The sequence below is a fragment of the Balaenoptera physalus genome (assembly GCF_965194825.1).
Source record: "Balaenoptera physalus genome assembly, chromosome: 20".
Taxonomy (NCBI): Eukaryota; Metazoa; Chordata; class Mammalia; order Artiodactyla; family Balaenopteridae; genus Balaenoptera; species Balaenoptera physalus.
In genome coordinates this window covers 19,631,423-19,658,423 of record NC_138901.1, presented here as the reverse complement: position 1 = coordinate 19,658,423, position 27,001 = coordinate 19,631,423, and the positions used below count along the sequence as shown (strand labels likewise).

At 36.8% G+C, this 27,001-nt stretch overlaps 1 protein-coding gene across 1 annotated transcript; it reads left to right on the top strand.

Annotated features, from left to right (window-relative positions):
- Positions 1-25,665, top strand: TOP2A (DNA topoisomerase II alpha). Its single transcript, XM_082442488.1, has 35 exons — positions 1-158; positions 1,031-1,186; positions 1,403-1,493; positions 1,980-2,043; positions 3,216-3,361; positions 3,555-3,652; positions 3,902-4,114; positions 4,460-4,633; positions 4,823-4,924; positions 5,034-5,171; positions 6,537-6,675; positions 7,691-7,848; positions 8,150-8,275; positions 8,920-9,030; positions 9,175-9,280; positions 9,372-9,481; positions 9,734-9,826; positions 10,235-10,349; positions 10,440-10,561; positions 11,780-11,928; positions 13,633-13,864; positions 14,057-14,191; positions 14,316-14,516; positions 14,695-14,890; positions 16,965-17,056; positions 17,160-17,324; positions 17,449-17,532; positions 18,292-18,474; positions 18,794-18,884; positions 22,017-22,169; positions 22,413-22,536; positions 22,644-22,687; positions 23,104-23,244; positions 23,684-23,883; positions 24,559-25,665. The coding sequence occupies exons 1-35, from the start codon at positions 138-140 to the stop codon at positions 24,685-24,687; spliced, it is 4,602 nt and encodes a 1,533-aa protein (XP_082298614.1). The 5' UTR covers positions 1-137; the 3' UTR covers positions 24,688-25,665.
- Positions 25,666-27,001: the final 1,336 nt, after the last annotated feature.

Below are 27,001 nucleotides of genomic sequence, written 5' to 3'. Positions count from 1 at the left end.
GGAACGTTCAAACCGGAGTGGAAGCGCTTTCCTAACCGACGAACGTCTGTGGAGAAGCGGCTTGCTCCGTGATTGTCTCAAAGGTCGCGCCAGCTTAGTCGCTTGCAGGGTTCTCGAGCACCTTCACGACCGTCACCATGGAGGTGTCGCCACTACAGGTACTGCTCGCGGAAGGGTCGCGTCGCGGGGCCTCAACGCGGCGCGGCATCCCTTCGGCTGCCTGTGAGAGGGGGAGGCGCCTGGGCTGTGGTGCGGCAGAGGCTGACTGGGCGCCGGTGTTCCGCGTCGATCCGGGTCCCCTGGGCTCGGCGTGATCGCGAAGAGGCTGAAACCCCTTTCTCGTGCTAATAGTGAAGTATTATCGGCTAACCTGGCTTCTAAGGTGTGCCGTTGTGTTTCACTGTGTCTAGGAATTCACTTAGTCCTGGAGTAGATCGGTGGGATCATGGTCCGCGTGGGGCTTTAAGCGGCACAGACAGATGCTCTCCTCTTCTACCTGGGGCTGAAAATGGGATTGAACGCCCCTGACCTTGGAAGGTGCAGAGCAAGGCACAGGGTTCCCACTGTGCAGCCGGCAGCCCCGAGGTGCTCAAAATACGTCCCTCCTGTGTTCAAAACGTTAACGTGCCCAAAGGATGGGATCCATAGCCTCCCAAACTGCTGCTGCTGCTGCTGCTGAATTAGAATCTATTATTGCCTGGGACCTAGTAGGCACTCAGTAAATATGTGTGGAGTAGGTGAAAGAAGGGGGTGTATGCTATTGATGGCGTCTAACACGTAAAAATATTTCCATGTCAGATACACTTGGCAAAATAATATGTCAATTTAAACGGACACCTGGGAACCTGGCTGCAGTTAACTTAAACTGCCGTGTTTGTACAAAACGATGTCAACTCCACTGATACCTACTAAAAGGTTGTGATTTGTTATAGTGTGTGTAAGCAGATCACTATGATAGGTGTTTTGTTTATGGTTTCTGATAAACCTGTGACTCAAAATACCTTCTCTTCAATTCTTAAAAAATTGCCAGCCTGTAAATGACAATATGCAAGTCAACAAAACAAAGAAAAATGAAGATGCTAAGAAAAGACTGTCTATTGAAAGAATCTATCAAAAGAAGACACAACTGGAACATATTCTGCTCCGCCCAGACACCTACATTGGCTCTGTGGAATCAGTGACCCAGGTAAAACCAAGCTAATTAAATGCAGTTACTAAGTAGTTAAAATGTGTACTTTTCCAGGTTAATTTTCTGTACTTCATGTACTTGGAGTGTCACTGGAACTGGCCTAATCTATCATGTATATTGTCCTACTAATCCAGAAGACTTTACAGTCATCATGATGATAAAATAGAATAAGTATATGGTCAAAGTAACCATATTTCTTTGCCTTATTTCCAGCAAATGTGGGTTTACGATGAAGATACTGGCATTAACTGTAGGGAAGTCACTTTTGTTCCTGGTTTGTACAAAATCTTTGATGAGATTCTAGGTGAGTGTATTCTTTTTTTTTTTTTTTTAAACATCTTTATTGGAATATAATTGCTTTACAATGTTGTGTTAGTTTCTGCTGTATAACAAAGTCAATCAGCTATATGCAGGTGAGTATATTCTTTAATACAAAGATCCACTGGTCAGATCCTTCCTAAGAAGTATCATTCCTAGCAAACCCTCTGTAGCCAGAAATCCTATCCTTTCAAACAACAGTTGGCAAAGGTGAGGCAGTCTGCTGGAATCTAGGAAGTTGACTTCTTTCCTAGAAACAGGCCTATAAATAAAAATTGCTAAATGAATACCTCATTAATGTTATTCCTGTGCTGCTTGAGATTTTTTCCTTTTTATAAAAATTGCTAAATGAATACCTCATTAATGTTATTCCTGTGCTGCTTGAGATTTTTTTCTTTTTATGTCTTAGAGTTAAAGGATGTTTTTTAAAATACTTTAATTTTTGACCAATGTGTATTTTATCTTCTTTCAGTCAATGCTGCAGACAACAAACAAAGGGACCCAAAAATGTCTTGTATTAGAGTCACAATTGACCCGTAAGTCTCTTGCTTAGTCTTTTGTTTTTTATAGCTCGTTGTTACTGTTAGTTGCATTTACTTTGATTTATAGTAAAGTTGGCTTTTTTTTAAATGGGCGTTTGCAAAAGTGCAGAAGGGTAGAAGGCTAAAATGAACAATCTATGATACCTACAATCTAGATCCAACAGTTATCAACACTTTGCCATATTTGCTCCATCTATATTTTTTCTGAATCATTTCAAAATAAATTACAGACATTATGACACTTCATCCCTAAATATTTTAGTAAGCATCTCCACTAACTGCTCTAAGTATTCTGGAGTCTATAGCTGTAACTTTTTCTCATGATGCTATTCAAATGGTAAACCAGCAGGTGGTGATAGAGAATAATTTGATCGAACATTTCTGCCCATAAATGTCGCCCTTTGTGGGTAGTCAGGGTGTTGCTTCCCCTTGTTATTAGCCTGATGAGTTTTACCATAAACTATACTTTAGGCTCTTTTTGGGAAATGTGTTAATGATGTACTCAAATGCTCCTAAGGACTTGATATCATAGTCTTTTAAAAAATGTTAAGCTAGATTGAATTAGTCTTTTTTGTAGATAATACTCAGTACTATTTGTAATAAGAACCATAGTGTGTTTCCGGTTATAACTAAAATATATTATCTTCTGAGAATCAAAATAACTAGGAGATAAGTAAGTCCAAATAAGTTTTTAGCATTTTATTGGTGAGCAGGGAAGTTTACAATTAATAATGCCCTTTCATATTTGTTTTGCAATGTACTTTGTTGGGTGGGAAAGCTAAGGGTGCTGGGACAGTACAGATGATCCCCTTAAAAGTGATATAATAATATTGTTTCCAAATTTTGTCCTTTTCTTTCCATTGGGCATAAATCATTTCCCTTTGTTTATCCTAACATTTTAAAATTTCCTATTTTTTCAATATTATCAGTGTCTGCCCAGGTGTTGGAAAAGGATTGATTTTTTTTTTTTCTCTTGGCTCCTATTTCAGGAGTGTTAGGAACTAAGCATGCTGAAGTTCAAAAGGTATATATGAAAAAGAGTCATAAAGAAATTGAGACTTGTGAACTCATGTATTTTAGAGATGATAATATTTAAATATTAAAAAATATTAAGCACTAGTTTAACATCTGTTTTATAAAAAAATTTTTCACTCTTCTTTTCTTAGGGAGAATAATTTAATTAGTATATGGAATAATGGAAAAGGTATTCCTGTTGTTGAACACAAAGTTGAGAAGATGTATGTCCCAGCTCTCATCTTTGGACAACTTCTAACTTCTAGTAACTATGATGATGAAGAAAAGAAAGTAACGGGTAGAGTATTGAGGAAAATAAAAAACATATTTGTTGCTGAAAAAAAATACATCTTTTAAATGACTGTCTGTGGCATAAAGGTTAAAAGCATGGAAATAAATCTCTGTAATTGAATAACATTGCCAGTGATTAAGAAATAAAGCTGTTAATGAGATAAGAACAATTAAATAGTATTTTACATTTATTTGCCCAGGTGGTCGAAATGGCTATGGAGCCAAATTGTGTAATATATTCAGTACCAAATTTACTGTGGAAACAGCCAGTAGAGAATACAAGAGAATGTTCAAACAGGCAAGTAAATAGGTATCTTGTGCCTTGATTATAAATTGTACTATAGCAATTTATAGTGGTATTAATGGTTTAACATAATTTATAAGCTATTACATCATGGGAAATTATTCATAAACATATATTGGGGGGGTTGGGGGGTTTTTTGGTGTTTGTTTGTTTGGGGTTTTTTTTTAGGACTTGTAAATTTGTGTTATTTAGTTCCAGTTTGTGAGATTACTTGAATTTTTTCTCTCTCCTCTATTTCCATAGACATGGATGGATAACATGGGGAGAGCTGGTGAGATGGAACTCAAGCCCTTTAGTGGAGAAGATTATACATGTATTACCTTCCACCCTGATTTGTCTAAGTTTAAAATGCAAAGCCTAGACAAAGATATTGTTGCACTGATGGTTAGAAGAGCATATGATATTGCTGGATCCACTAAAGATGTCAAGGTCTTTCTCAATGGAAATAAGCTTCCAGTAAGTACTTTCCTGGGTGTGGGCAATGAGGGACTATTGTGATCATTGTCAAAGGCAATGCTGATTTTTATTTTTCCATCCCATATATTTTTCTTAACCACTTCTCAAATATGTTCCTGTAAAGAAAACATTATGCTACGTTTTTTAAAATCAGTTAGCTCATTTTAAGTTCACTAAAGTCTTTCTCAAAGAATCTCCTAAATAGATCCTTTTGTGTCTTTTAATGACCATCCTCTTATGCCCATCAGTGAACACCATTTCATTAGTTTTGAAAAATCTTTACAATCTACTTTTTAATTTACTTTAAATAAATTTTTAATATTATTATTTTGAATTCCTGTTTAGATAAAAGGATTCCGTAGCTATGTAGATATGTATCTGAAGGATAAGGTAGATGAAACTGGCAATCCACTGAAAATTATCCACGAACAAGTAAACCCCAGGTGGGAAGTGTGTTTAACGATGAGTGAAAAGGGCTTTCAGCAAATCAGCTTTGTCAACAGCATTGCCACTTCCAAGGTAATTTTATTTTTGAATTATTAATCATGATTTACCTTTACATATAAGTATTATTGATTTAAATATATAAAATGAACTTGAATATTTGGCTACCTTGGCATAAAGGAAGCTAAATTAGATTTCTTTTAATGTTTTATTATTATAATTTTGAGGGCAATGAATTTACAGTTTGGTATTTTTCCTCATTAGGGTGGCAGACATGTTGATTATGTAGCTGATCAGATTGTGACTAAACTTGTTGATGTTGTGAAGAAAAAGAACAAGGGTGGTGTTGCAGTAAAAGCACATCAGGTATGATACTTTAACACAGTGTTCTTTTTCGAAAGTCAAGAAAGAAGAGAAAGGCTATAAATAAAACATGACTAAGTTTTTAGTGATTTATTATCAACTTTTACTGCAGGTAAAAAATCACATGTGGATTTTTGTGAATGCCTTAATTGAAAACCCAACCTTCGACTCCCAGACAAAAGAGAACATGACTTTACAAGTCAAGAGCTTTGGATCAACATGCCAATTGAGTGAAAAATTCATCAAAGCTGTGAGTACTTAGGGGGAAATAAAAAATAGAAGCACCTTCCTTTATTTTCCATTGCCCTTCTCAGCCCTGCAGAAATAAAGCTTCCTCCCACATGTCTTCTCACTCTGAAAAGGAAATAAAAAAACAACTCTTACCTCTTACCAGGTCTTACCAAGCCCTTAATTACCATCTATATATCATCTATATTTACCCATTACATGTCACCAGTTTAGATCACTTCTGAATTTAACCCATCTAACTACTTACCAAGCATTGAATGCCTAAAGTTGCTCTCAGTGGACACATCCAAAACTGAATTAGTTCTCTCCGTACTAACTGATCGCCATACAAGGAACTCCCCCACCCCCAGAAAACAAAACTATTTCCTGTTTTAGTCAAAGGCCCCAACTAACCACTGGCTTGCATAAATCTAAATCCAAATTCCTTAATTTGGCCTGCAAGACCCTGCCATTTCCAACCTCATCTCAGTACCACTTTTCCTACGTTATCTAAGCTTCACTTCTACTGGCTTTAAATTACTCAAAAGCAGAGTACTCTTCCCCTCCTTAGAGCTTTTTCACATTTCAGGCAGAGGATTACTCTGCCTGAAATGCTTTACACTTGGCTATTTTAAGTCTTTTTTTTTTTTTTTTTTAATATTTATTTATTTATTTTGGCTATGCTGGGTCTTAGTTGTGGCACGTGGGATCTTCATTGCGGTATGCGGGATCTTTAGTTGCAGCATGTGGAATCTTTAGTTGCAGCATGCAGACTTCTTAGGTGCGGCATGCAGACTCTAGATGCAGCATGTATGCGGGATCTAGTTCCCTGACCAGGGATCGAACCCAAGGCCCCTGCATTGGGAGCGCAGAGTCTTACCCACTGGACCAAAGGGAAGTCCCCAACTACTTTAGGTCTTAAATGTCATTTCCTCAGGAAAGCCTTTACTTTCTACTTCTTTCCCTAAGTTTGTTCCCATATAACACTGGACATACATTACTATATGTAACATGCTTTTCACTTATCTGTAACACCCGTCACACTTGTAATTTCTCATTTTATTTCTGTCTTCCTTGTTGTAAACTAAACTCCTTGAGGACAAGGACCATGTCTAATTTGTTTTAACCAATAGATCTCCACATGCAGCTCAGTGCCTGGCACAATATAAGTATGTAGTCAGTAAATATTTATTGAATGAATGAACCCAAAGGAACCAGCTCCCTCAGTAGTGGTAACCCGAGACAGGAAGATGTGCCACCCTCTATCCAGACATTACTTTTCTACCTCTTTTCATCTTTGAATTCTTTTTATTTTTGTGTGAGCTCATTTGTACTCTAGATTTCTGACAGAACTCTTCTTCCCTAACATGAATCCTCTCATTTTCAGGCAACTGGCTGTGGTATTGTAGAAAGCATACTAAATTGGGTGAAATTTAAGGCCCAAATCCAGTTAAACAAGAAGTGTTCAGCTGTAAAACATAACAGAATCAAAGGAATTCCCAAACTTGATGATGCCAATGATGCAGGTACACATTGAATAATGTTTCCAGACTTTAAATCTTGTAGTTGTTATTTGTTTTATTCATTAACAGCATACTGTGGATATTTTTCCCTGGACACTTAATATTCAATGGAATATTTGTACTTTGTTAAAAATCAACCAGTTCCCTGTTATTGAACACTTGGGTCATTTCAATTTTTAGCTGTTAAAAATAGTGTTGAGATGATTATTTTGGGGTATAAAACAAGAATGTTTCTACAGTAATCTATTACCTAATGTAGAGGAGAAAAAAGTCTTCTCAACCTTCTTAGGTCCCTGGCTATCTCTGAAAATTAAACTGACAAAGACAGATTAACAGGAAAAAAGCATGTGAATTTATTTAATATGGTTTTTTGTGACACCAGAACATTGTAAGGAAATGCAGACCCAAAGAAATGGTTAAACCTAAGTGGTTTTATGCTAGCTTTGATGAAGAATGGAAAGTTGTAGAAAGATATGATAGCACAATGATTATGAGCTAAGTATAGTAAACTTGGGGAAACTTAGCAAGGCCTTTTCATCCAGATTCTTCTTGGTGACCCTCAATCTTGGATTAGAATATTCCTTTCCTCTGGGTATAAAGAGGGCATCTCCTCATGAGGGTCTTACGACATGCTTCAGGGGCAAAGTTTAACAGGGAGGTCAGAGAGATCTTTCTGCTTCTACCATTTTCTCAAAACTCCCTCAGCTTAAGATATTCAGTATGCCAAGGTGCCATATTTTGGGGTAGCATGTCTTAAACCTCATCACCAACAAATATATTAAATGTAATATGATTAAATGAATGTTTAGCAACAGTACAATTGTCATGAGAAATTAGTCTAAGAAACTAAGACTTTATTAACTTACAAACTTTAGCTAAACTGTGTATCTAATTACTTAGCTCCATTTGACTCCTCAGCCAACTTGTTATGAATTATAAATTATTTGTGTTTTATCACATGTCTGAGTTAGTATATTTGAGGTTGAACTAAATGCTAATATTAATTTGTTTATTTTAGGAGGCCGAAACTCTACTGAGTGTACACTTATCCTGACAGAGGGAGACTCAGCTAAAACTTTGGCTGTTTCAGGCCTTGGTGTGGTTGGGAGAGACAAGTACGGGGTTTTCCCTCTTAGAGGAAAACTGCTTAATGTTCGAGAAGCTTCTCATAAACAGGTAGAATACATAAAAACTATCTTCAGAATCTAAATCTAGTTTTATAATGCAGGACTTCATGCTTGTATTTCATTCCTTTATTGGGCATTTTGAAATATATCTTGGATTTTTTTTGTTATTTTAGGAAATTGGGTACACTGTAGCATATCTTAACAGATCTTTCTGACTTACTGAAGTATAGGCTAATATACTCAAAATACTGGAGTTCAAGAAAACCCAAGCAACATATACTGTTGTAATTCTTTGTTCTTTTAAAGTTTATAAACAAAATAGTACTTTTTTGGCTATACATCCATTTCAGATAATGGAAAATGCTGAAATTAACAATATAATCAAGATTGTGGGTCTTCAGTACAAGAAAAACTATGAAGATGAAGATTCATTGAAGACTCTGCGTTATGGGAAGTTAATGATTATGACAGATCAGGTCAGATTTGTTATCAAATATTTTAAATTTCTAAATTTTACTTATTTATTTATTTTTGGCTCTGTTGGGTCTTCGTTGCTGCGCGCTGCCTTTCTCTAGTTGCAGCAAGCAGGGGCTACTCTTCGTTGCAGTGCGCAGGCTTCTCATTGCGGTGGCTTCTCTTGTTGTGGAGCACGGGCTCTAGGCACGTGGGCTTCAGTAGTTGTGGCACACGGGCTCAGTAGTTGTGGTGCATGGGCTTAGTTTCTCCGCGGCATGTGGGATCTTCCGGGACCAGGGCTCGAACCCGTGTCCCTTGCACTGACAGGCGGATTCTTAACCACTGTACCACCAGGGAAGCCCGATAGCAAATATTTTAGATTGTTAACCTAAATTAAACACATCTTATTGTTGCATTGCTTTTCTGCCATGAAAGGAAATTACTTAACTTGGAGCTTTGTTCATTATTTTTAATCCACATCTAATAAGATATATTATGTTTGTATTTTATGTATATTACATATATAGGTTAAGTGAGTCTGAATTTGAATAGCCTTTTTTTAATCCCCATAGAAAAAATTTTGAGAAATTACCAGTAAGTTAATCATAATTCTTTTTAGTTTCTAAACAATTCTTTTGCGTTTTGGCTTTCCAAATATTTCTAGGACCAAGACGGTTCCCATATCAAAGGCTTGCTGATTAATTTTATCCATCATAACTGGCCCTCTCTTCTGCGACATCGTTTTCTGGAAGAATTTATCACTCCCATTGTAAAGGTATACTAATTTCTAAGATCCCATAATGGATATTTTAAGGCCCTACTCCTCAACCCTGGATACACATATAACCCCAGTGATGTATGATGGTATGCAGGGGACCCAGAAGTGTGGAAAGCCACAGCAATGTGTTTTTTACCTCAGGTGTCTAAAAACAAGCAAGAAATGGCATTCTATAGCCTTCCTGAGTTTGAAGAATGGAAGAGTTCTATGCCAAATCATAAAAAATGGAAAGTCAAGTATTACAAAGGTTTGTAATGAAACTCACATAGAACTTCTCATTTTGTTATATACCATTGTACAATATCATATGGAGTAACTTGGTGTTCTTGGTTTTGTAGGTTTGGGCACCAGCACATCAAAAGAAGCTAAAGAGTACTTTGCAGATATGAAAAGACATCGTATCCAATTCAAATATTCAGGTCCTGAAGATGATGCTGCAATCAGCCTGGTGAGTTTGAGTGTATTTCATACATACCTTCTAGTTTTAGAAATCAATGCTTCCACTAGTCAATTGAAACATTTAAATTTTCATATAATAAAATGTTTTATAAAATAGATTGTTTTTAGTAAGCATATCCCAAAGAAAGGAGCCAGATATTTTAGAAACTGAGTTTTGTTGTTTATTTGTTAATTTTTTATAGAAGAAATATTTTGGAACCTATTAGTGCCAGTGACATCTTTTTCATCTTCTAATTTGTAGGCCTTTAGCAAAAAACAGATAGATGATCGAAAGGAATGGTTAACTCATTTCATGGAAGATAGAAGGCAACGAAAGTTACTTGGCCTTCCTGAGGTAAAAAAATGTTAAATATATCCCACAAAATGTACTATTTATTACCTTTAGAATTGACATTATAGCAAATTAAAGTTACTGAATAATAAGTACCTCAGTAAAAAAGTTAACAGATAACTATTTATAAATATCCTTATTCTTATTTAGACTGCTGCATAAATGTATTGGACCTGAAAGAAACTACAGAGTCAATGCACTTTTTTCCTGATTGTGCAGCAATTAAATTCGTTTTGTCTTTAAAACATATAAAATACTTCATAATTCTTTGCTTTTGAGGGACTTAACAATTATCATAGAAGTGATAATGCTAACATGTGTCTTTGTTTTATTTTTGTATTAAGCATTGTTAAGACCAGTGATATTTTTTATTTTAAACTAGATCATGTAATACTCTCTTTGGTTCCTCAGGATTACTTATATGGGCAAACTACCACATATCTGACATACAATGACTTCATAAACAAGGAACTTATCCTGTTCTCAAATTCTGATAATGAGAGGTCTATCCCATCTATGGTGGATGGTGAGTTCTATTTTTATCATAAGATGGAAATCAATGCCCAGAAATGGTTAATTTGAGGATATTAATATTTGCACTTCTTTCATTTTAAAGGTTTGAAACCAGGTCAGAGAAAGGTTTTGTTTACATGTTTCAAACGGAATGACAAGCGAGAGGTGAAGGTTGCCCAGTTAGCTGGGTCAGTAGCTGAGATGTCCTCTTATCATCATGGTGAGGTAAACACATAATCTGTAATGTTTCCAGAAAGCATTATAGCAGAAATACCTGCAAAGTCATTCTCCAAACAGCTGATGAAAGTATAAGCTATACATCCATAGTAGAGAACAATGTGGTGAAATATATCAAACTATAAAATTGCTTATTTTTTGACCTAACAAATCTGTTTATAAAAATAATGTTCCTGAAAGGATACTATAATAGATCAAAAGATATGCAAGGATCTATGTTCAAAGAGATTTAGTGATGTTTGCTATAACTTTGTTAAGCCCAAATTTAGACATGGAAAGTGTCCATCAATTGGAAAATTATTATAAATTGTGACACATCTATGCATGGAATCAGTGATATAACTTAAGTAAATCTATATGTACTAACATTGAAGAATGTCCATGTTCTATTGTCAGGTGAGGGAAAAGAAAAAAGAGGCAGAATAATACTTAAAGGAAGGGTATACTCCAAATTGCCAACTTTGGTTATCACTGGGAATTGGAAAGGGCACCTTTCCAATTTTTCATATATGTCTAAATTGTTTGACTTTATATCAATACAAACATATACCTATTCATTTTTTATTTTGTAATTGAAATTGCTTTTTTTTGCATTTATTATGTAAAACAGTTTTAAAGAATTAGATTGTCTATAAGTTTCTAGAACTTTAAAGGTAATGATTGTCTTGCTTGTTGCTTCAATCAAAATATAGCAGGTACTCAATAAGTGTTCACATAATAAACATTTGTTGAATGCTTACCATGTACCAAGTATACAAAGATAAATCATACGTGTTCTCTACCTTTAAGGTATAATCACAGTTTAACCAGAGGACTATATCTCACACACACACACACACACACACACACACACACAGACACACACACCTATGGAATAGAGTGATACATGCTAGAATAGAAATGAGCAAAGTGTTTAACACAAAGGAGGAAATATTTCGTTCTGCTGAGGGTGAATAGAGGAGGTATACCTTCAAGGTTGAGTAGGACTTGATAGAAATTACTGGAAGGCAAGATCCCTGAACTTGGAGCCAGAATTCTTAGGTTTAAGGTACTACTTCTGCCATGTATTTATCTGGGAAAAGCCAATAAATATCTACACTTCATAAAACCTTACAGGATTATAGTGAAACACACTCATAATAACAAACATGTTATTATTGAGAGACTACAGATTAGATTAATGAATCTTTTTCCCCCCACCCACAGATGTCACTAATGATGACCATTATCAATTTGGCTCAGAACTTTGTGGGTAGCAATAATCTGAACCTCTTGCAGCCCATTGGTCAGTTTGGTACCAGGCTGCATGGTGGCAAGGATTCTGCTAGTCCTCGATACATCTTCACAATGCTCAGGTGGGTGTGCTTCCGATTTTTTGTGAATTGCCATTTCCAATTTTGAAGTATTGTGAGATTTAGTTGACCAAAAATAGAAAAATCCAGTTAATCGGAAAATAGATTTTTGATGCAGATGCTTGGATTATTAATTGTTTAAAACTAGCTCTTTAAAGTTGAACTGTGCTACTCTTTGCAATGAGTAGAAAGTCAAAATTCTATTTCAGTTTGATAGCTTAGCCTTTGTATCCCTTAGAAGTATTGTTTCCTTGCCAAACTATAAATGTTTTTGCTCCCATTTCTTTTATTTTCTTCTCTTTCTCCATATAGAGCTGTGGTTCTCAACCAGGGTAGATTTTACCCTTCAGGGGACATGTGGCAATGTCTGGAGACATTTTTGATTGTCATGACTAGGGAACCATGCCACTGGCATCTAGTGAGCAGAGGCCAGGGATATTGCTAAACATTCTGTAATGCACAGGGCAGCACCCCCATGGCAAAGAACAAAGATGGCAGTAGTGCCGAGGTTGGGAAACCCTGTAGAGTTTGAGCCGGAGTAAAGAAGAACTTGATTCTTCTTAAATACCACAAGTTGAAATTTTACTTCCTTTACAAGTCTATGGAAAGTACATTATGAGTGGTCAATTTTCACCTGTCATCTTATTCAGCTTTTTAACAGCATAGGGGACAGTAATCACTCCATCCTTGAAAGTCTTTTGTCCTCCAAGACACCAGACTGTTGGTTCTCCTCCCTATTAGTCTTCACTGGGTCCTTCTCATCTTCCCAACCTCCAAATACTGGCCTGCCCTAAGGCTCCTTTATCAGACCTCTTTCCACTAACTATACTGCCTTCCCATCCATGGATGGTACCTCGTACATCCAGTCTCATAGCTCCAGCCCTACCCTCTAAATTTCATGTCCCCTCTCAACATTTACTACTTGGATGTCTAATAAGTATCTCAAACGTAAGTTCAAAACCATATCCTTAGTCCCTGTCTCAGTAAATGGAAAGCCATCCTTCTAATTCTCAGGCTCAAAATTTGGAGTTACCTTTGACTCCTTTTCTCCACACTTGCATCCCTGTGGGCTCCACATTGGAAAAATATTAAGCCACCCCATTCGTTATATTCATACAGACTATTATAGTCTACCATTCTTCTTTCTTTTGGCAGCCAATTGATTTTTTTAAAATAGGTTACTCTGGTTCAGAACCTTCCAACTTCTTCATTCAGAGAAAAACTAAAGCCCTGTTTTAGCAAACCAGACCCTATAAGATATGTGCTCCCACTCCCCATGTCTTTTGATTCCATCTCCTACTATCTCTGCTTCAAACACACCTGGCCCCTTTGCCTATAGTCAAACATGCCTTCAGGGCCTCTGACTTACTGGTCCCTCTGCTTGCAGTACTCTTTCTCTCAGTTTCTTAGCATCCCCTCAGTCAATCTTAGCTACTTTATTTTTCTATTTAGCATTTACCGTACCGCCTGACAAAATGCTGTACTAGAATAGCTCCCTGTACTGAGCTCCTTGAAGACTGAGACTGTATATCTGCAGTGCCTGGCATGTAGAAAGTACTCAATAAATAATATTGGTAAATGAATATTAGTCAGCAAGTAAAGCCAAAGTAGTTTTCATGTATATATCTGAGATAACATATGTTCTTTCCGTGAAAGTTGTGTCAATAGCCAATATTTTTCTAAAATAACATTCTTTGTTTTCTTTAGCCCTTTGGCTCGGTTGTTATTTCCACCAAAAGATGATCACACGTTAAAGTTTTTATATGATGACAACCAACGTGTTGAGCCTGAATGGTACATTCCTATTATACCCATGGTGCTGATAAATGGCGCTGAAGGGATTGGTACTGGCTGGTCCTGCAAAATCCCCAACTTTGATGTTCGTGAAGTTGTGGATAACATCAGACGTTTGATGGATGGAGAAGAACCTTTGCCAATGGTAACTATTCTGTGGTACTAGGAACCTTATTAGTTTTCCTCTGGTTTCAATTCAGCAGATGATATGGTTAAAGAGGACACAAGTAGAAAATTTATTTCATGCTTAATGTTAGTTAGATTTATTGTTTAATGCTGTTGGGATTTGTTTTAGTATCACATTTAGAAAATATTCTGTTTTAAAATACCAATTTAGCTTCCAAGTTACAAGAACTTCAAGGGTACTATTGACGAGCTGGCTCCAAATCAATATGTGATTAGTGGTGAAGTGGCTATTCTTAATTCTACAACCATTGAAATCTCAGAGCTTCCCATCAGAACATGGACCCAGGTAAGTAATTATGGTTTTCTTTTTTGATTTTTGTGATCGGGGAAACATTTTTTATACTGATGTTTGTTGAATATTCAGGAGCCTATGTCTGAGAAACTTACAAAAGGATTCTTTCTTTCTTCAGACATATAAAGAACAGGTTCTAGAACCCATGTTGAATGGCACTGAGAAGACACCCCCTCTGATAACAGATTATAGGGAATACCACACAGACACCACTGTGAAGTTTGTTGTGAAGATGACTGAAGAAAAACTGGCAGAGGCAGAGAGAGTTGGACTACACAAAGTCTTCAAACTCCAAACTAGTCTCACATGCAACTCTATGGTGTGTCTTGTTTCATGAGAAATATGTATGTTTCCATTTATATTAAAGACTATTATCAATTTTAAAAGGATATCTTAGGCTACTTTTACAGTTTCAAAGAATAAAGTCATTTCTCTAAAACCATTAATGTTTAGCCGATTTATCTGTTGTTGACTCTAATCTTGTTTTTCTTTTCTAGGTGCTTTTTGACCACGTAGGCTGTTTAAAGAAATACGACACAGTGTTGGATATTCTAAGAGACTTCTTTGAACTCAGGCTTAAATATTATGGATTAAGAAAAGAATGGCTTCTAGGAATGCTTGGCGCTGAATCTGCTAAACTGAATAATCAGGCTCGCTTTATCTTAGAGAAAATAGATGGCAAAATAATCATTGGTATGTTTTTGGAACAATAACTTCCTGTACTAAAATCACTATCGTGCCTCACTTCCTTTAAACATTTTTGGTGAGAGGGATGATGGGGAGGGCGGGCAAAATCCGTTTATTTCCACTGGTTACACGTACAAGTACTTCTTTCAAATACCTAAATAAGCATTTATAGTTTAAAAGAGATAGCTTTTCCTAGATTGAGCATCGTGAGAAATCAAGATTTAGTTAACATTTAGACAGGAAGAGAACAGAGAGCTAGAAGAGGTCCCTGTGTAAACTGATTGATAAAGAGCAGAGATAAGTCTGATAGAAAAACAAAAAAAGGAAGGAGGATTTTAAATGACTTATAAGTAAATGGTATACTCAAGACTGAAAGTCATGTCTAAGGGAATTTTTTTAAGACATTCTAGAAGCAACTAAATCAGAGTTTAAGTAACCAGGAAGAAAACAGTTTTTTTTTTTCTTTTGTTTATTTTTTATTTTTTTATTAATTTATTTATTTTTGGCTGCGTTGGGTCTTCGTTTCTGTGCGAGGCCTTTGTCTAGTTACGGCAAGCGGGGGCCACTCTTCATCGCGGTGCGCGGGCCACTCACTATCGCGGCCTCTCTTGTTGCGGAGCACAGGCTCCAGACGCACAGGCTCAGTAGCTGTGCCTCACGGGCCCAGTTGCTCCGCAGCATGTGGGATCTTCCCAGACCAGGGCTCGAACCCATGTCCCCTGCATTGGCAGGCAGACTCTCAATCACTGCGCCACCAGGGAAGCCCCCAAGAAAACCGTTTTGACTAAAGCTGGAAGGTTAAAAGAAATGGCCCAGCTCTGGCCAGAGTAAACTAGAAAAGCCAGGTAACTATGGTTTGTAGTAGCAAGTCCCAAAACATGACAACACAAGTTACCAGTGATCACAGGATCATTTTCTAATGGTACATGAAAATGTTTAACTTACTTAGTTACATGTTCATTTTCATGGATATTTTAAAATATAATAACAATGGCATATCAATCCCCTAATTTCACAGATATTATTGCTTAAGACAAAGCTAAAATAAGTAATATTGGCTATAACTCAAAGAAAAATAAAAAGTAAAGATTGTATTTAGTTGAATGGAATTTAGGAAATACTAGAGACTATCCAGTCTTCTTGAGGAGGAAATATAAAGGGCCTAAAAGTGTGACCTATATCAAGTTAATTGATGAAAGGAAAGGTGGTACTCAAAACCTCACTCTATTATAGCTAGTAACTCTCAGTGTCCCTCAAAGTCTAATAAATTGACTGCAGTAAACATTGGGAGAGGGGTGCTATAGAAAAAAGGGAACAAATGCATTATAGGGGACTATAATCAAGAGAAATCAATGTCTGAATGGGTGGCACTAAAAACTTGCCCACTCGGGTGTTGAAATTAAAAGACCAGGGAGGAGACTTCCCTGGTGGCGCAGTGGTTACGAATCCTCCTGCCAATGCAGGGGACATGGTTTCAAGCCCTGGTCCGGGAAGATCCCACATGCCGCGGAGCAACTAAGCCCGTGCGCCACAACTACTGAGCCTGCACTCTAGAGCTCGCAAGCCACAACTACTGAGCCTGCGTGCCACAACTACTGAAGCCCATGTGCCTAGAGCCCGTGCTCCGCAACAAGAGAAGCCACTGCAATGAGAAGCCCGCACACCGCAATGAAGAGTAGCCCCCACTCGCCGCAACTAGAGAAAGCCCGTGCGCAGCAGTGAAGACCCAACACAGCCAAAAATAAATAATAAATAAATAAATTTTTAAAATAAATAAATAAAAGACCAGGGAATATAATTGAGGTCAATATTTATCAGAAATAAAGGTTTTGATTGTCTTCTGTTATTCTGAGTTATGATTAAGTCACTACCTCATATATGATTTGACTGCCCCCTTGTGGTAATTTACATTTGTCAGTGGTTTAGGGAGCCGACTTGACTATCCACCAGGATGTACAAATTTATGCAAGAAGACAGTTTAATCTCCAGTTTTAATCTTTTCACTTAATATGGTAAAACCTTATCCCTTTCCTAAAAAATTGCTCAAAACTACTATCTCTCTTCACATTTGTTTAAACAGAAAACAAGCCTAAGAAAGAATTAATTAAAGTTCTGATTCAAAGAGGTTATGATTCGGATCCTGTGAAGGCTTGGAAAGAAGCCCAGCAAAAGGTAATTTCTTGGTTAGCATTTTCTGTATTATTAAAGACTATGTATAGTCTAATGTCTATGTTTCACATTTCCTATTAAAGCTACATTTTAATTTCTCCTTTAGGTTCCAGATGAAGAAGAAAATGAAGAGAGTGACAATGAAAAGGAAACTGAAAAGAGTGACTCTGTAACAGATTCTGGACCAACCTTCAACTACCTTCTTGATATGCCTCTTTGGTATCTAACCAAGGAAAAGAAAGATGAACTGTGCAAACTAAGAAATGAAAAAGTGAGTTGTTGATGGATAGTACATGTTGCTTGGTTGTATTCTAATGGTGAAAGTAAATTGTGTGCTTTGGGAAAACGCTGTTTATGCACATAAATTAACTTAATTTTCTGACTATCTTATGAAGGAGCAAGAGCTAGAAACATTAAAGAGAAAGAGTCCATCAGATTTGTGGAAAGAAGACTTGGCTGCTTTTATTGAAGAGCTGGAGGTGTGTAGTTTATAATGCCTGTGTTAGAATTTTTATTAATGAAATAATGTATTCTAGCAATATACCTCTTTGTCAAGAAATTTCACAATTGGCAATAAAAGAATATAGGAGGCATGGAGATACATTCCAAGATAACACATAAAATAACAGATTGTTAGAAACTAGTTAGAATAAAGTAAATGGTGCCAAGAAACATACTACCTAGAAGTTTTTGGACAAAGAAGGGAAAGAGCAGGAGTTGATTTTTGACCTATTGGGACTGAGAAGATAAAGAGAATTCAAACACGGAAGAAAACCAGCCCAGTCCCTCAAGTAAACCTGAAAGGACAAAAACAGTTTCCTTCAGGGCTAGCTGATCAGTAGTTTCAGGAGATCCTCTGTTACCAAAATTGCTAATGTGGTTTGTTCTCCAGTATTATCTTAACATAAGAAAAAGTATTTCATAAATTAAGATAAAAGGCCTAACATGCAGATTTATATTATTGTACTTCAGTTTGGATGTCCAACTTGTAATCAGTTGATTGGATAAATGTACATTACTGGAATCACATCCTTTCTTATTTCTTAATTGAGTTTACAAAGTGTGCCTTAATGTTGGTGGTATACCTGATAGAACAGCTTATCACAAATTTATGTTAAGATGTAACAAATTGAAATCAGTTTAACCGTTGCCTTTTATTCTGTCCCTATAAAGTGGCATCGATGCTGTAATGTCTTTGTTAGCTTATAAACTTGCTTTCTTATATCAACCTTTTGTAGGCTGTTGAAGCAAAGGAGAAACAAGATGAACAAATAGGACTTCCTGGGAAAGGTGGGAAAGCAAAGGGGAAAAAAACACAAAGGGCAGAAGTTTTGCCTTCTCCATGTGGAAAAAGAGTCATCCCCCAAGTGACCATAGAGATGAAAGCAGAGGCAGAAAAGAAAATTAAAAAAAAAATTAAGGTAATACTCTTGAAAGCATTATACATAAAACACTTTAAATATTTTCCCCTTAAAATTGAACTAATCATAAAACTTCTAATCCCGTAGTCAAGAATTTATCAACTAATCATAACTTTCCTTTCTTATGAGCCTGATGTTTTTAATGTTTAAGTATCTTGAAAAAGTCATACCCATACCTTTCTTTATTCAGAGCTTTTAGCCAAAATACAAAGAAAAAAAAATCACTCTTTGACCAGATATATATTTGTATATTTGACCTTATATTATTCCAAATAATAAATGGGCAGAACTTAACCATTTTTGTCCTGCTATCTTTTAGAATGAAAATACTGAAGGAAGCCCTCAAGAGGATGGGATGGAAATAGAAGGCCTAAAACAGAGATTAGAAAAGAAACAGAAAAGAGAACCAGGTATTAAAACATTTTAAGGAAAATCATATAGAGTTGAGACTAAATTATGTTTGTTACCTAGTACGTTCCATATAGACATTCAGAAGTTCTTATTGAGGTACATGAAGAAGGGCTATGTCTGAAGTATACTTGAACTTCCCTAACATTGCCCTTGGGATTTGATTCATTTTAGAAGAGATCATTTTGTAATGAAATAGTTTGTTGGGATCTAAAGAAAATGTTCAGTTTATTAGATTTCACTTTCTAGCCAGTTATGAGGTTTTCATATATGTAATATATTCATATGTAAAGCTTCTTGAGGACAGTCACCATATCTTAGTCATGTTGTTTTATCCCTAGAGTTCAACACCATGCCTGGGATATACTTAACACTCACTCAGTAAATTAAATAGAAGTAACAATTCTGTTAACCATTTGATTATGCCTTTACTGAATATCTACTTTTTTTTAACTTCTTCATTGAGATATTCACATACCAAATTCATTCATTTAATGTGTACCATTCAGTGGTTTTAGCATACTCAGTTTTAGAACAGTTTCTTGTCCTGGAAAGAAACACTGTACCCAATTAGTGGTCACCCCCCATTTTCTCCCAACTCCCCCTCCCTCTAGGCAACCACCAATTTACTTTCTGTGTCTAGATTTGCCTATTCTGGACATTTCATATGAATGGAATCATATAATATGTTCTTTTGTGGCTGGCTTCTTCACTTAGCATCATGTTTTCAAGGATCATCCACGTAGTAACATGTATCAATACTCCATTCTATTTTGTTGCCAAATAGTTTTTCATTGTATGAATATACCACATTATATTTATTTGTTCATCAGCTGCTAGATATTTGGATTGTTTCCACTTTGGGGCTTTTATATTTCTTTGGCGAAATGTCTATTCAGATCCTTTGCCCATTTTTTAATTGGGTTATTTATCTTTTTATTGTTGAGTTAGTTGTAAGAGTTCTTTATATTCCAGATGCCAGACCTTTATCAGATATATGATTCTCAAATATTTTCTGCCAGCCTGTGTATTATCTTTTCATTTTCTTGATGGTGTCCTTTGAAGCACAAGTTTTTAATTTTGATGAAGTCTAATTTATCTTCTTTTTTTCTTTTGTTGCTCATGTTTTTGGTGTCATATCTAATCTTTTGCCAAATCCAAGGTCATTAAGATTTACCCCTAGGGTATTCCCTGGCAGTCTAGTGGTTAGGACTCCATGCTTTCATTGCTATGGGCCCGGGTTCAATCCCTAGTTGGGGAACTAAGATCCCACAAGCCGCACGGCATGGCGAAAAAGAAAAAAAGAAAAGATTTACCCCTTATTTTCTTCTAAGAGTTTTTAGTTTTAGCTCTTACATTTAGGTAATTTTGAATTAAGTTGTATATGGCATAAGGAAGGGGTCAAACTTCATTCTTTTGCATGTGGATATCCAGTTGACCTAGTACCATATACTGAAAAACCTTCTTCCCTGTTGAATTGTCTTCACCCTTGCCAAAAATCTATTGACCATAAATAATAAGGTTTATTTATGGATTCTTAACTCTATTCCATTGATTGATGTATATGTCTATCCTTGAGTATCTGCTTTTGATACATAACGTTCAGTTCTGTGGGGAATACAAAGATGAATAAAACAAATGGAAACATCTTAGTATTAAAAAGAAGTAATAAAAGTATTTTGTGTGTGCTGTGTTGTGGAAAATTATATATTGGCCTTATAATACAGCACATATTTAACTTTAAACCTACCTAGCAACAATTAGCATATCAGATAAGTATTTTGAGCATTCACGTTTCCCATCACTATCTCAAATCTTGTGAGGACACAAGAAGTGGGGAAGCATGGCACTTACCCTCAAGAGGTTTATCAGGAAAGAAAGGTAAAGCAGTCCATACTAGCCACTGTAGGGATTTAGAGAAAGGTGAGATCAGTGTGGGTACGTGTAGATTGTAGAGGCTTTGTGAAAGAGGTAAAACTTGGGTTAGAGTCTTAAAGATTGGGTAAGATTTAGGTATTCTAGACTGGGAGAAGGCAAATGGACATATAATATGCATGGGACAATGAGAAGGCCCCTTAACAGAGTGGAAAATAGTAGAAAATAGTTAAACCAGATTATGGAGAGTTAGAAAACCAGGTTGTTGGAGGTGGGTGGATAAGCTTAGATTCAACTAGGAAATATGAAATAGGTAGGTGTATGAAGAAAGAATATGAAGAAAGGACTAAGTCAGATCAATAAGGAGTCTGTCCTTATCTTTGGGCCTAGATGAGGGAAATAAATAGCAAAGGATGGGTATGAGAGACATTGGAGGAAAAGAATTAACAAGACTTAGTGACTTCAAACCTCCTTAACGCAGCCATTAAATGCTCCTCAAGGTTTGGGCCTAGCCATTCTTTTCCCTCTGAGTTGTCTCCCTTGCCTTGACTTCAGCAGTAACCTTCTGTTGATCTTGCATCTGTTCTTGTGCCTTTCCCATCTCCACACTACAGTCTGAGAGAACTCTTTAAAATGCATATCTGGTCATATTGGTTCCCTGTTTAAAACAAAAGCCTTAACGAGACCAGCCACTCTCTTGGGACTTCCCCAGTGGTCCAGCAGTTAGACCCCGCCTTCCAATGCAGGGGGCGCAGGTTCGATCCCTGGTCGGTCGGGGAACTAAGGTCCCACATGGCGCGGGGTGCAGCCAAAGATTTTTTAAAAAAGACCAGCCACTCTCCCTCTGACTTCTGTTTTCCAGCCATAATGGATTTCTTTCAGTTTCCTAAGTGCACCATGTTTTCTCACAGGGCTTTGTACATGTTATTTCCTAAACTGGAATGTTTGGTCATCCGCCTCCCTTCAACTAGTTAACTCAAGCATCTCTTTCTTGGAAAAGCCTCTTATACGTATACATACGCATACATACTACATGCCCTGTGTAAACATATATGCCATGTGGGATTATGATTATATATGGGATTAGATGACCAAACTATAAGCTCCACAGAAAGAGGGACTATGTCCTTTTCTGTTCACCATTCTATTCCCAGTACTAGCACAGAGTTCAATAAATATTTGAAGGATGGATGGATGATAGATGGAGAAAAGTGAGTCAAAGAATATGTAAACATGGTTAATTCCTATCTCCCTTCCAGGTACCAAGACAAAGAAACAAACTACATTGCCATTTAAACCAGTCAAGAAAGCCAAAAAGAGAAACCCCTGGTCTGATTCGGAATCAGATATGAGCAGTAACGAAAGTAATTTTGATGTCCCTCCCCGAGAAAAAGAGCCACGGAGAGCAGCAAGTAAGGAAGAGTGAAGAACATGCTGCATATTCTGAAAGATTCGAATGGGCGATCTATTTCAAGGCACATAATCCCAGAAATTGTTATATCTTAGAGTAGTAATTACATTTTTGAGAAACTAAAACATCTTTTAGAAGATTAAACTGAAGCGTATATCTTCAGGAAATGTTATATTAATCTGTGGATTAAATATTTCTCCTATTATCCTCTTTGATTCTTTGTATATGTATATTTTTTTACCAGCAAAAACCAAATTCACAATGGATTTGGATTCAGATGAAGATTTCTCAGATTTTGATGAAAACGCTCAAGATGAAGATTTTGTCCCATCAGATGCTAGTCCACCTGGGACCAAAACGTCCCCAAAGTAAGTATCCTCTCTCATAGGGATCTTATCATGATGGTTTTTAATAGTTGATGATATTGACACATTTAGACTCAGTTGTCAGGATTTTTTTATTATTATTATTCCAGACATACTAACAAAGAACTGAAGCCACAGAAAAGTGCCACATCAGGTATGTATTTAAGTAAAAATAGTGAGATGTCTGCTTTACTGGAGCACTCAGGTCCACCCGGCTTCTAACCCGGCCTACATTATCCAAGTCCTGTCTTTGAAAATAAATGTGGGTTCTTGTTAGCATTACACTGATATTGTTCATTAGGTTTAGTTTTGCACATAAATAGGTTCTACATTTAATATACTAAAAGTAATCATTTGCTTGCCAGGTACTATGCTAGGTGCTAGAGATACAAAAAAATACTGTTTGCTCATGAAGAACCCAGAAATTAGAACAGAGTTATAAAAGTGTGTTTGAAATATTCCAGAAAAGTCACAGACTTGGTGTTTAAATAGGAATTCAGAGCAGGGACAAAAGCAGTAAACAGATTTCCATGTATTGCTTATATGTACTATTTTCCTTTCCATTTGAAGTAACGGACCTTAACGCTGATGATGCCAAGGGTAATGTACCACCTCCTCCAAGCTCTCCTGCTGCTGACTTCCCGGCTGTAACTAAAACCATAAACCCTGTTCCTAAAAAGAATGTGACAGTGAAGAAGACGGCAGCAAAAAGTGAGCCTTGGTCTTTGAGATGGGTTAATATTGGGATAAACTACTGGCTGCCACAAGTCAGCTTCAATTTTTTATTCCCCAAATTTACTATAGATATTGAAATTAAGCCTTTACCAAATGAAAACAAATCTTTAGATCTTCATAATCAAAATTGCGAGTCAAAAGGTTTAAAAATAGCATGTTTCTCAAAATGCCAGGTGTTAGCTTATTTCTATGACAGGGATGGGAGTTAGAAACAGTTGCAAATGTTTAACATGAAGCATATACCTACAAAAAAATCATATGCTTAAGAATACTTTGATTCTCTAATGCATTTCATCTCTGTTAGGTTGTCTTTTCCTATGTTAAATATAAGCAGTCAACAGGTTGCTAAAGAAGGTTCACTGTGGGAACAATTCAGCTAAGAGTGGCCCTGACAAATGCCTGTGTTCACTTGCAGGTCAGTCTTCCACCTCTACTACAGGGGCCAAAAAAAGGGCTGCACCAAAAGGAACCAAAAAGGATCCAGACTTGGATTCTGATGTCTCTAAAAAGCCTAATGCCCCCCAAACCAAGAGTCGCCGCAAAAGGAAGCCGTCCACTTCTGATGATTCCGACTCTAATTTTGAGAAAATGATTTCTAAAGCAGTCACAAGCAAGGTATTTATCCTAGTCAGTCCTTTTGCTGCAGGTATTTTGAAGCACATAACCAAGCTTTGCTCCTAATAATTTGGCACATTTTTAAGGAAATAAATTTAAATCCCATAGTCCATTAGCCTTTTACTCTATGTAGTTTAGTTGTAAAAAAGTTAAATATGCCACTAATTAGTCAATGAGAGAGTTGCCTTCGGTCTATTTCTTTCCTTTCTCTTTTTTTTTTTTTTAATTTATTTATTTATTTTTGGCTGCGTTGGGTCTTCATTGCTGCGCGTGGGCTTTCTCTAGTTGCCGCGAGCAGGGTCTACTCTTCGTTGTAGTACGCGGCTTCTCATTGCAGTTCTCTTTTGGAGCATGGGCTCTAGGCGCGCAGGCTTCAGTAGTTGTGGCATACGGGATCAGTAGTCATGGCTTGCGGGCTCTAGAGTGTAGGCTCAGTAGTTGCGGTGCACGGGCTTTGTTGCTCCGTGGCATGTGGGATCTTCCTGGACCAGGGCTCGAACCTGTGTCCCCTGCATTGGCAGGCGGATATCCTGTGCCACCAGGGAAGCCCCAGTTTCTTACTACTCATTAGAAGGTGGAAAACTCCTTGAGTTGTAGTCTGTTGATATATTTTTTGCATCGAAATTCTGCTGTCAGGTTGACACTGTACAAACTACCTGGGCTCTTCTCTTTTAGAAACCCAAGGAGGACAGCGATGACTTCCACCTGGACTTAGACTCAGCTGTGGCTTCTCGGGCAAAATCTGGACGGACAAAAAAACCTATAAAGTACCTCGAAGAATCAGATGAAGATGATCTGTTTTAAAATGTGAGGTGATTATTTTAAGTAATTGTCTTATTGAGCCCAAGACTGGTTTTAAAGTTACGTGAATCTCTCAGTTTCCTCCCCTCTGAATTTAGTTTGGGGAAGGTAGTTTTAATTCAGAACCATCAAAGTGAAGTAGAGCCCAAGTGTCCCTTATCTTTATATAATACTGTCTAAGTAGTGACCATCTCGTGGGATTGTTTTTTTCTCTGCTTTGTATATGTATTGAGTCTGTTTTCTTTTGCCTTTTAAATCTGATTTTAGGTTCTTCTGGCCTCTAGAGACAGTTGCATGGTCACTTCAGCATAATGTAGTTTGACCACTCATTAAGCTAAAATTGGAGCACTTTGACATAAAAGTTTCTACTCTGCCTACTTTCTGTAAATATGAGATACAGCATGATTAATTTCTCTGTTTTATCTTAGTTTCATAGATAATTTTCCATCAGATAGAACTTTATGTAGTTCCAGTACCAAATACTCCTCACTCAGCCTTTTATGTGCTGAATTTTTAAGCAGTGAAAAATTGTTCATATTCTTCATATCTTTTTGAATAAGCTGAAGAAAAACACCGTGGCTGTGTCTAGATAACCTCAACATAGTCAATCAGATGAAGAAAATTAGACCCTAAGTTGAGATTATCTCAACTCTAGACTTGTCCCCTCTGGCTGCCTGTGAGTCTGAATCTCCCAAGGAACAAATTTCTAGGAGGCACTAGATTGCAGAAGAGTCGGGGACAGCATTCTCTCAAAGATCTTATATATTATATTGATGCCATACTCAGCAGCGAGCTGTTACATCCAATTTGAGGAAATCTCCATAATTTTCAACTTGTAAACTTTTTAAGACCTTCCTGCATTCGTTATATGTGTGTGAGTTGAGTGGTGTTATCAATGTTTTTGTAAATATTTACTATGTTTTTCTATTTAGCTTAATTCCAACAATTTTATGCTTTAATAAAATGTTGTAGACATTGCAACCCGTGATTGTTGTCCATTTTTCCCCCTGCACTACACTCTTTCCCTTAGTCTAAAATATATCCTTCTTCACTATTCACTGTAAATAGTTTTGAGAACAATTCTGATCATTTTCTGATGTGCCTGCTCCTGGCCATAGTGATAGTTCTGAGAGAGAGGCACCATGACCTAACTGGGGCCAACCAGGTTTATTCCTGAGATTTTTAAACGTGGGTGCTAAATTCATCTCTTCCACACTCAAAAGGCATTGGCTCTACGTCAATAAATAACTTTAAATATAAACTTTTTTTTTTTTAATGATTCCCTACTTTAACAATATTTTGATAAACTAGTCAACTGCTTGATGATATCAATAAGTTATATTGGGGCAACTGGCTAACCATTTAGGGGAAAAAAATTTAGAAAAATCTAACCCCTTCCTCCCATCTTACCAGAAAGTTAAGTTCAAATAGACTTTTTTTTTTTTGGTGACACCATGTGGCACGTGGGATCTTAGTTCCCCAACCAGGGATCGAACCCGTGCCCCCTGCATTGGGAGCATTGGAGTCTTAACCACTCTGCCAGGGAAGTCCCTCAAATAGACTGAATATCAAAAACAAAACTAAAGAAGTACTAGAAGAAAAGTAGTCTTGAGTTACAGAGGGATATCCTAAACATATCCCCGAGGGTGGTATTGACAAAGATATGGAAAATGAGCCCTTTCACTAGAACCTGGACGAAAAGGTCAAACTCTTTTTCCCAGCAATTCTCACTTTAAGAAATTTAGTTCAGGAGAATTGGACATGTGCAAAAAGCTATGTAAATACACGCAAATGCAAGTTCAAGTAACGAAAGATATCAGTATCCTGGTTACAACATAATTTTACAAAATGCTACCATTGGGGGAAAGTAGGCAAAGTGTACAAGGGATCTCTGTATTATTTCTCACAACTACATGTAAATCTGTAATTATCGCAAAAAAAAGCCACATACAAAGATGCCTATTAAAGTTTCTGTAATAATAAAATTGAAAGTAAACTAAATGTCCAACAAGAGACATCTAGCAAAACAATTAGTTTAAACAAATTATGGTACAGTGAGGAATACCAGGTGCTCATTAAGAATGATCATGCAGGGACTTCCCTGGCGGTCCAGTGGTTGACTCTGCGCTTCCACTGCGGGGGGTACAGGTTCGATCCCTGGTCGGGGAACTAAGATCCACATGCCACGCAGCTAAAAAAAAAAAAAAAAAAAAAAAGAATGATCATGCATATTATTTATTGACATGAAAAGGTATTTAGGACATTGCTGAGTGAAGAAAGCAGGTTACAAATCAAAGGTGAAATCCCTGTCTGGTAT